The sequence below is a fragment of the Carassius auratus genome, unplaced genomic scaffold, assembly GCF_003368295.1.
Source record: "Carassius auratus strain Wakin unplaced genomic scaffold, ASM336829v1 scaf_tig00032671, whole genome shotgun sequence".
NCBI classification, from domain to species: Eukaryota; Metazoa; Chordata; class Actinopteri; order Cypriniformes; family Cyprinidae; genus Carassius; species Carassius auratus.
Genome location: NW_020526023.1, coordinates 240489 through 251413, shown reverse-complemented (window position 1 = coordinate 251413; position 10925 = coordinate 240489). Strand labels below are relative to the sequence as shown.

At 36.1% G+C, this 10925-nt stretch overlaps 1 protein-coding gene across 1 annotated transcript; it reads right to left on the bottom strand.

Moving 5' to 3' along the window:
- Positions 1-7093: 7093 nt before the first annotated feature.
- Positions 7094-10643, bottom strand: LOC113080976 (zinc finger MYM-type protein 1-like). The gene is made up of 3 exons (XM_026253048.1): positions 8618-10643; positions 8207-8321; positions 7094-7774 (listed from the first exon to the last, which is right to left on the bottom strand). Exons 1-3 carry the CDS (start codon positions 10315-10317, stop codon positions 7247-7249), a joined length of 2343 nt encoding a protein of 780 aa, XP_026108833.1. The 5' UTR covers positions 10318-10643; the 3' UTR covers positions 7094-7246.
- Positions 10644-10925: the final 282 nt, after the last annotated feature.

Genomic DNA, 10925 nt, shown 5'->3' with positions numbered 1-10925 from the left:
TTGTTAGAAACAAAGACTGACATTTATAAATGAAAATATTGTTTGATTTGATCTCTTTAACAGACCTGATATAAAGTCATATTTAGTGATTGAATCAGTGTATTAAACTGTAAAATCTCTCTCATTACATAGACAATACTTTTAATATAGTCATATTTAATAATAATCAGTTTCAATCTATTGGCAGATGTTTTCTGAACGTCTTTCTGCGCCATGATTCAGAAAACAGGTGAGTGAATCAAACTGAGAGAAATAAAGACTTAAACTGAATCTGACTGAATCACATCCACATTAAGATTACATTTGAGACTCTGTGAATCTGAATCAATCTGAATCTGATTCTCTCAGGGTTCCTGAATCTGTTGTCCAAATGAAGCTCAGATCTGATGAATCTGATTCACTGAATCACTCTGTATTGAACTGAATCTCCTTTCATCGTGACGTTCAGCTGTGGTGAAGATCCTGACCATCATCTGGACATGCAGCTGTTTAACTCTCAGATTCAATTTTCGGTCTCAATGAATCAGAAGAATCAGTTGATCTTTTGTTCAGATCAGTGAAACCTCTTTAACTCTCATTGTTTCGGCTCATTCACGCAGTTTTAAAGTGTTTATTAAAGATTTCACTGTGAAGGAATTCAACAAGAATTATTTCAGACGGTTGGCAATACAGAATATCACAATACAGAAGTTAATCTACTTCATTTCATTATATTGTATCCTGACCCCGATATACCATCCTGTATACTGTCCCTAAAGAGCTAGTATAACTGTATAATCTCAAAAATGCACTCTCAAAAAATAAAAATAAAAACCTGAGACTGTGTAATGCTGAACAACCAAACGTTTTATTAACATAAATTATTATGTACATTGGTATTTACACTAACAAAAAATACTCTGCCACAAGGAAACAAATCTAAATAAATAAATATAATAACCCTTTTCTATTATAAACACTATTCACCCTCCAGTATACTCACATTTATGTTGACTGCAAGATTCTAAGTTAAGGTACACGCTAATTAACATTCAGTTACTTGCTAACGTAGTATTCTATCATCCTGGGTAATACTATCAGCAGTTAATACTATTTTCCACAGTAGAATCTGCATTTGAAAGCCTGGTCAGTCACTACTGCTAGTTTATTTGTGTGGCTAGCTAGTTATCTTGCTTACTTACACTCTCCCTTCTTCTTCTTGGGTGTTATCTACAAAGTTCAAAAAGGGGCAAAAAAACAGAATATTAAAATGTTTTTATTCTGGCCTTTGTATGTGGCAGAGAGACAGCCCTGGTAACTTACCGTCAGCATCGTCAACATGCGCGCGCACACACACACACCTCCCGCACGCCGAAACACAAAAGTAGTCCCGGCCAGCGCGTGTAGCCTGTCAGATACCCCGCCGCCAATCAAATTACGGCGTTTCTTGTACTGTCGTCGTCCTGGCCATTAGAATCGATCCAAATAACAGTGCAAAGATCCAAATAGCAGTTCAAAGGAGCTTGCTAAATATTGGTGGGGACAAATTTGTCATCTCAAAATATTGATAGGGACTAGTACCTAGCGTCCCCCCCTAAACCTACGCCCATGCTGTGATTAGAAGTACAGCAAGTGCGTTCAGATTGCCAGGTTTTCAAAACAAATCCTGCCCACTTGCTTCTTAAAACTATTCCAATCGCATTACCAGGAGGGCCGCGTGGCTCAGCTGCTGTCAAATCACAGCACAGGAACCGCTGGCCCAATCAGAACTCGTTATGTATTTCTGAAGGAGGGACTTCATAGAACAAGGAAGTCATCAGCCTGTTTTTATGACAGTGAAAACAGCGGTATACAGATAGGTGAATTGTGTGAAAAATACTGTGTTTTTTTTTACACGCGAAACATGAACATGTTATATTGCACACTGTAAACAATCAAAGCTTCAAAAAAAAAAAAAAAAAAAAAAAAAAAAAAAAACATGAAAAGGGACCTTTGAGAAAGTATTGTTTTCAAAGAAAATCATAAAGTAATTATCACACTATATAAATTAATTATGATGACAGAAATTACAACTAATTGACTTGAACTCATATAACACAGCACATAAAATAGTACAAGTTACTAAATAAGTAATAGTAAGTGAATGATGGTTGTTTGTGCACTGGAAGTAACTAAGAAAACTAAATAGTTTATAATTGTTATATAATTATAACTTGCAATTATATTATAATAATTCTACATAATTTTCTTTTTTTTTTTTTTACATATAAATGTTCAAGCAATATGCACACTATTATACATTTTTCAAATACATAACATTTAAAAGAATCTTTGCAGAAAGACATACTGTTGTGTCTATATGGTCAAAAACATCCTCACTGTTTTAATAGTTGGTCTTCATACAGCAAGCAAGCCAAAGGCAACCGTGGTTAATGAAGAAAAATCTGTAAAATGCCGATACTGGAGTTAAAAAAAAAAACACCTTTGTAGAGACAAACCAAAAACACTGGGGACCAGTTCTCCTCTGTATATTCAGTCTGAACATTTGGTACAATGTCAATAGTAGTCAACAGTGTTACTGCATTGATTCAGCTGTAAGGTTAAAGGTTAATTGTGCCATGTACAGGGAGTATCATTGTTTTCTCTGTGGTCCAGGTGATGCAGGCAGTGTTAGTGAAGAGTGCTAAGATGCAGTCATCCATTAATGAATTCTTGCTGTTTTGCTGAAACTGGAAACAGTTCATCCTGTGTGAAGTCCATTGTGGAAGATTGGGGAATCATCAGTCTCAACGTAACTCGAGAGCGTCTCGGGACAGAGCTTCTGTGGTAAATAAAAATATAAAAATGGGTAACACTTTAAAATAAGGTTCCATTAGTTAATGTTAGTTAATGTATTAATTAACATGAACAAACAATGAATAATACACTTATTACTGTATTTATTCATCTTCATTAATGTTAGTTAATGAAAATACAGTTATTCATTGTTAGTTCATGGTAATTCACAGTGCATTAATTAATGTTAACAAGCACAACTTTTGATTTAAATAATGCATTAGTAAATGTTGAAATTAACATGAACTAAGACTTATAAATGCTGTAGAAGGATTGTTCTTGCTTAGTTCATGTTAACGAAAGTAGTTAACTAACATTAACTAATGGAACCTTATTCTAAAGTGTTACCGAAAAATGTTTATGAACTGTAATATAATAATAACAATAATTGTTTCCTCTCTGCCGGTGTAATATACAGTATGCAGGAAGACTTTCTTGACATCATGCAGACCGGAGAATACATCAGACGCAGGAAACATCAAAAATCACTGTTAACCGTAGAGCATCGGTTTACAATTCTTGCAAAAATCAAGTTATGATTTATGTGTATGTTGTTATAAAAACATTAAACAGACATAAATGTAATCTGTTAAACGCTTTCACCTGCCTCTTTAATTAGTCACTTGTTCTTTGATTGGTTTTATTTTATATACCAAGGTGTAATATTAAAATATATTACAAGTGCAAAAAACACAAACAAAACAAATACAAACAACAACATACATGAGACAAAAGTGTTTATTACATTTGAAATATGTATATTTTCTTACAAAAACACATACAGGAGGCTTGTGAGGCACGTTTCATTATGGATGCACACACTTTAATTCACGATTTCTGGACTGTTGACAAAAAGCACCCTCTTTACTCCATAGTAAGGTTTGGAGGGGTCTGGACAATATTTAATAGACCTGGATTCATCTGAAATAAGAAAGTTGTAAACGCATAAGATGCTTTGAGGGTGAGTAAAACACAGGGTCATTTTGATTGGGGGGTGAACTAACCTTTTAACAAATGCAGTAAATGTGGCATGTCAATGTGCACGACTATATCTGGTCACTAATCACTACTGCATTGTACATCTTGTATAAACTTACTGTTTCATATCTGTGTAGATGTCAATATGCAGTCAATACTCGCTTCACTCAGATTTCTCAGTGTGCAATACTATGACTCGGTCATTTCTTGTATATACTTTTATAATTGCACTGTGCAATCTATAGTCCTATTTATTGTATGTTTGTTTTCCTACACCAGAAAAATAAAATGACTATAAAGGCTTTCAATTTAATTTAATTTGATCCAACAGCTTTATTCAGAAATTTAAAACAAAGCCCAAACATTTGCCTAATAAAAATACAATCAGCAGACTATAAAAGTTGGTGATAAAATACAAAAGGTAAAGATAATGTAAAAATACAAATGTACCATTTAATCGATAACTACTCAAAACAATAGTGATCAATAATTACTGAAAATAAAACTAATGAGATGGATCTCTCTCCTACTATGCCCGTAATACTGCACATCCATTTTTTTTTACCAGCACATTTTTTTTTTTTTCAATAATAATAATAATAATAAAAACTTGAGAGGCTTAATATTCTGAAATTTAAAAATCTAGGAATAAAAAAAAAAAAGACTTTCAACTAAAGTGAGAGGCATTTCTTCTGCTCTAAATTACTTATAACGCTTCATTGATGTGTTATGTTTGTTTCTGTAGGTTGGTTATGCAGTTGCAGCTGGATTGTGCTTTTTGATTCGTGGTCAGTCACAAAAAACAGGTAAGAAAGTCAAGTTGTTTTCACTGAGACATGATGCTGTCATCTAGAGGAGAGAAGTAGAAATACATCTCATCTGGCTCAATCACTTCTGCTTCTTTCATCACACTGGAAGAGTGAAAATCAAGTGAAACACAGTTTCTCAGGAACATTGGTGCAGATTTGACATTTAGAATCATTTATTGTATACATTTACAACATATGCAATAAAGCACAAGGTTACACAATACAAAGACAATAAAAATAAATAATAATCATAAATAACAACAACAATAATAGATGGTTAAATCTTTAATTTTGTGTTCCACATAAAGTGCTTTACGTCTCTTGTTCCCTGTTAGAAATGATAGCAGGATTTAAAGTGATAAATGTATCCGTTTCTTGATCTCCAGACTGACTGTTATGGAGGAGAATAGCTGATCTGAATGTCCTTGTATCCTCTGTGTTTGTGTCATTCTGGACTGGAAAACTGATAAAGGAAGGAATTAGAGACACTTTGTTTCAAGAGGAAGGAAGGTAACAACATCTCAGAAGAGTTTTCATATTACATGAACACTGCAAAAAGAGATGTGTTAAAAATGACAAATGTTGTGCAGAATTTGATCACATGTGATGGGTGTGTTCAGGGACAACACATTGTGTCAAATTGAACATTTAAACCAGGGAAACGAAAAAAAAAAAATATTAAATTGGTTCACTCCGAGCAGAATCGATATTTCAACAGTTCTGTTCTGCGTTTCTCTGATATTATTACCGTTCCGAAACCGGTTTGGGAGGAAAAAATACCGGTTAATAACGTTCTTTTTTAAAAACAATATTATTTGCCTATAATTTGCCTATTAATAATAATTTAATAATAATAATAAAGTATAGCTTTTTCCTTACTCAAAAAAGGAATAAATACAGATCTAACGCTTACAGTTTACAGCTTGCACCAGATTTTGTCCAAATGTAAGCTAGGCCTACTTAAAAAAAAAAAAATCTATCAACACTTTAAAAGTATTTTTAAGATATTTACAAATGTTTGCTGCAAAAAAAAAAAAAAAAAAAAAAAAAAAAAAAACACGTGTTTTGATTGCGTTTTGAGAGTAAAAAAAAAAAAGTCGCGGCTCACATTGCATTTTATTAGCCCTATTACTTTGCGAAATAATGAAGGCCTAAAATGCCTGTAGTCTACAGCAAAATGTTTAAAAACATTATAAAAACAGTTATTAGTTTCTCTTCAAATCAAATCCTCTAAAGTTGAGGCTATTAAAACCTCAATCCAAAAACAAATGAATGTAAGCTGAAGCTGACGCCTACCTCTCTCATTCAGCACGAATCCAAATTTTTCCATGTTCCCGATGTATCTGGATGCTAAAATGTTATTTAATATAAAGAACAGTGGCGGCTGGTGAAAAATATTTTAGGTGGGGCTGTTAAAGCGGGGGTCTGGGGGCTCCTCCCCCAGAAATTTTTTTATTTCATAGTTGTGATTACCTGCATTCTGGTGCATTTTAGGCCACCCATGTCCCTTGCTTATAGCTCAAACCAGTCAATACCAATGGTCTAAAAAGACAATATTAATTGAACTGCCATGTAGAAATCAACAGTTTCACAGGTAATGATAATGAACAAGTTGCAAGTTTATTATGCTCCGTGTCCAGATAGAAAAAGTGCAAACGCATAACAATAAATTATAATAGGGAATACAACAATCTAGTTCTTTAATCAATCCCCAGCTGTAGACTACATATCTTTAAAACTTCACTGTAGACAAATTGGATAATGGATAACAGTCTGTGTTGATAAAGAGAGAAGGCTCTCAAAGAAAGGGTGGGACAACATCCTTGAAGAACACCAAGTATGAGAAGAAAGAAGATTTCAACATTTTAACTAGTATGGAAACACAGTAATCCAGCTCAGAACTTCAAAACAAAAAAAGCAAACATACGGTTACATTTCATATTGAGATCACTATTTTAATGGCAAATGTGTGTGAAATATGATGTGTGACTGTGAGTGAGTGAGAGACTGAGTGAGTAAGAGAATGACAGCATAAAAATGAAAACACTATATTTACAATTTAATCCAAATAATTTCTAAAAAGTTTCTCTTATACAAAAAAGAGAGACACAGACATCTAGAATCAGCCTGTGAATCTCAACAATGGTGACAATTATAAAGTATGTTGTAATGCATTCTGTGCCCAGAATGCACTGCAACATGCTTTATAACATCATAAAATGGATTACATTGTGAAAGTTAAAAATATTACGCCGTACAAGGCCAGTGCTGCTATAATTACTAAAGTTAAACTAACTCAGAAGTTAATTAACTCTGCTCGTTAACATCAGGTGTCTTCAATGTTGGCAATAAAAAAGAAAGAATTTTTAATTCAGATATTTGTGTTTAAAAAAATTGTAAATTTTACTCATTTTAAATGGTTAACTTTTAAGAAATTAATTTAATGACTAAATTCAATTTTTTTTTAATTTAATCAATAATATTGCTTGTAATCTGTCGGAGAGATAGATGGGAGGGTGAGAGAGAAAGAGAGAGAGTAAAGAGTAGAGAGAGACTAACATATGGTGTCTGTGACAGTTAGATTTGTGTATGAGAGAGGTAGATGGAGTGAATGTGTGAGTGAGAGTGAAGGGGATGAAGAACTCTTATTTGTACAGAAACTTTGCTCGTCTGTCTTTCTGAGTGGCAAATCTCTCAATGACCCTTGTGTTGAAATCTGGAATGTCCCGTGTGAGTTTTTTCTCTATAGAGAGCATAGCCAGAGCGTTGAGGCGATCTTGTGCCATCATGTTCCTAAGGAAAGTTTTGATCCTCTTTAAAGTAGAGAAGCACCTCTCTGATTCTGCTGTTGTCATTGGTGTGGTGATGAGGATCTTGAGAAGACTTACAGTTTCGGTGAATGTGTCTTGAAGGTTATTTTCCATTACAACCTGAAAGAGAGCCAGTGCACCACTGCAACCCTGGAAGTCCTCATTTTCATAGATCAGGGACAGTTCTGTTTTAAGTCTGGCTTTGTCCAACATGGGATAGGCATCCACCGTGGTTCCTAGTGCTGAATCCGGGAACTTTCTGCTGTGTTGTGGAAACAAGTCTCCTTGCAACAGAGTGGCACTGATGAGATGATTGGTGAAAGAAAACCTCTCCTTGGCATGGCTCATAATGGTATCACATACCTATGCAACGATACATAATTGTAGAAAAGTAAGCACAAAACATTAAGTTTTCACATTTCTCAGTTCAACAATACAATAAAATCAGCATATTCACAGCAGTTACAATTTTGTTATGAACAAGTAAGTTTTATTAATTATAATTCACACACTAGCTGTCATTCTCTTATCCACTCAGTCTCTCTCTGTCTCACACACACACACACTCGCTCTCTCTCTCTCTAAGCTTTATTGGCTGTCTGTGTCATTCTCACACATACACACCAAATACACAAAAGCACAATTGTGAAAAAATAAAATAAAAATCATAATTTCTGCATTCTCCAGTAGATAGATATGTCTAATAATTACAATTCAGAATACAAAAATGTTCAAACGAACACGAATACATATAGGCTAATAGAATAGAGAAATAGAATTTCTGTTACTGCTTACCTCTATTGCCAGATGCTGTTGCGTTTCTTCTCCCATTGCCCTCCGTTTCTTCAGGGGTGGTTCCTGTACAGGTCCCCTATACTCCTCATCCTCAACTAGAGAAGGAACGGAGTCCCTGATCCAAAATATGTTTCACAAGTCACTGTCCACCCTGAAATTACTGTATCAGAAACCAACTTGCTGGAGATATAAAAATAATTTTAATAAAATTGTATTAAAATATGTGCTATTGTTGTGTTGGGCCTAGTCAATGTTATCTAGATTCATCACAAATAAATTCACTAGTCTAACATGTTGGTGAAATTGTGATATTTATGATAGGTTCTATTGTACTCGGCCATGTGGATTTATGTTTTTATTGTTTAGGCTACATGAGCATGTTTTCAGCCAATATGCACAATCATAGCCTACCTGATGGCCTGTATGCTGTGAGTGAACCTCTGGATGATCCCTGCGATGAAGACAGAGTCAATGTTCCTCTTCTGCAGATGGTTAAACAGCATGTCTACATGTGGCATGATTTTGTGGAATAACGCCAGGATGAAACAGAAAACCTCATCTTCCAACATTCTCATACAACCCCCGGCCTCTCTCTTCGATATGGCATCAAAGTCTCCTCTGTCTCGAATGGTTTGGAAGCACTTAACCAGTTCGTCTTTGTGCTCGTAAACGGTGTTAACCGCTCGACTGTGGAAGTTCCATCGAGTTGTTGAAGCACCTGGAAGTCTGTGTGCCACCACTTCATCCAGCACTGCCGTTCGTTTGAATGACTTGGAAAAAAATGTAGAAAACCCCCCTACATCTGAAAAAAACTGGCCGATCTTTGGGATGTGGGACGTTGCCTGCTGCATAATGAGGTTCAACTGATGCGCATAACAGTGAACGTAATATGCACACCCGTAGACGTCTTGCACTTTACGCTGCACTCCACCAGTAGCACCCCTCATCACTGCGGCACCATCATAGGCCTGGGCAATTAATTTCCCCTCTTGTCCCGCAGGAAGGATGGTGCTCAGTCTTTCCAATAATGCAGTGGAAATCGTATCAGCGGTCGCATTTGGAAGCGCGATAAACTCAAAAAAGCGTTCTTGAATGTTGTTGTGGCCATCTATGTACCGTAGTACAAGCACAAGCTGACAATGAGTGCATATGTCGGTTGTCTCGTCTGCCTGAATGGCAATATAGTCCGACTGTTTCACCTCTTCCAGAATGCGGTCTCTGAGAACTGACAACATGCAGTCTAACAGTTCATTCTGCACGGTCTTCGAAGTGCCTTTAAAAACAGTGGCGTTCTCCAGGTGCACCTCCAACTCGCGGTCGATTGAGGCCATGAGATCAATTAGACCCAGGAAGATGCCAGGGTTTTCTGAGGCTTCACTCTCATCGTGACCACGCAAAGCAAGTTCAAAGGCACCACAAAATTTCACGGCATCAATGATCTTTGACAAAATATGCCGATTCCTGTCCACCTCTTCGTTGTGCCTTCTTATCGCAACGCGGTGTCCCTCATCTAGCTGTGTGGCTATGCTAATTCGGCCTAACATGGCTAGCTTCACAGAGTTGTCCATATGCACTCTTGCCCGTTCGTGTTTCTTAATGCGTTCTGACATATGTTTCAGGTCTGTTACCCCTGTCTGTGTCCACGAGCTATCACAAGCACTTGATTTAAACAGTAAGCAAGGGAAGCAAAAGATTGCATTGGCGTAACCACAGCTAGTAAGCCAAAGCTTTCGATTGAACCAACCTCGGGAAAATGATCTCTTGTAGGTTTTCTCCTTTTCTCGCGCCTGTTGGATTATATTCACTTCTGGCTTGTCTGGTCCGAGTTCTTTTACAATTAGTTTTTCCGCTAATGTTCTTCTTTCAAATGGATACAGGTGTAGAGATTTAACTGAATTTGGGGCTAGCTCAACTCCCACGACTTCATTAAAGCTACTCGACTTCATCGGCGCCTCCATACTGCACTCGTACTCCTCTGAGGTAAATATCCCGTGGTGCAGCAGGTGCACTGCTCTAATCACGGGCGATATTTTCAGAGCCCCTAAACCATAAAATTCGACGACGATGATTGGCAAAATATAAACTTTTTTGCGTAGCAACAGGGTATCCATTGGCTTAAATTCCAGCACTGTTGGGCTGAGCGAACTGGAGCCCAGGGAAGACAGCCTATTGGCTACTACTACACCAACATGAAGTGAATGCAAATATCATTCTGGAGAGTTCTAAACACATTCTAAAGTAAAACCACTAATAGCATGTCATTAACACAGATTATTTTTCAAAATGAGAGATTATTAAAAGCTTATTATTATTAAATAAAAAATTAAATAAAAATAAAAACTGACAGGGAGGTCGGCGCCCCAGCGCCCTCTATGGGCGAGCCGCTGCTGATAAAGAACATAGAATAATAGTAAATGTATAATAAGTAACGCTGTATGTGCGTCCGACATTATTCACTAATTTCATTCAATAATTATTATTAGAGGTTAATAGCAAATGAAAACTGTTCAGCTTCTGGGGAATTTGTGAAGCTCCGCTAGGCTATTTTAGTTCCCCTCACTCCACAACAAAACAATTCAATTAACAGTTTTTAGAAAAGAACAAGAAATACAAATATAAGAAGCTATAGCAATATTAAAGACAAACCAAAACTAATTAATTTAGACTAAAACGAAACTGAAACCAACGTTGTGTTTCTCATTCGACACAAATCAGTTGC

Coding starts and splice junctions, on each gene's coding strand:
- LOC113080976 (XM_026253048.1), bottom strand. CDS start 10,317: ATGGATACCCTGTTGCTACGCAAAAAAGTTTATATTTTGCCAATCATC. Junction 8,322..8,617: donor CACAGCATACAGGCCATCAG/GTAGGCTATGAT, acceptor ATTTTGGATCAG/GGACTCCGTTCCTTCTCTAG. Junction 7,775..8,206: donor AACAGCATCTGGCAATAGAG/GTAAGCAGTAAC, acceptor ATCGTTGCATAG/GTATGTGATACCATTATGAG.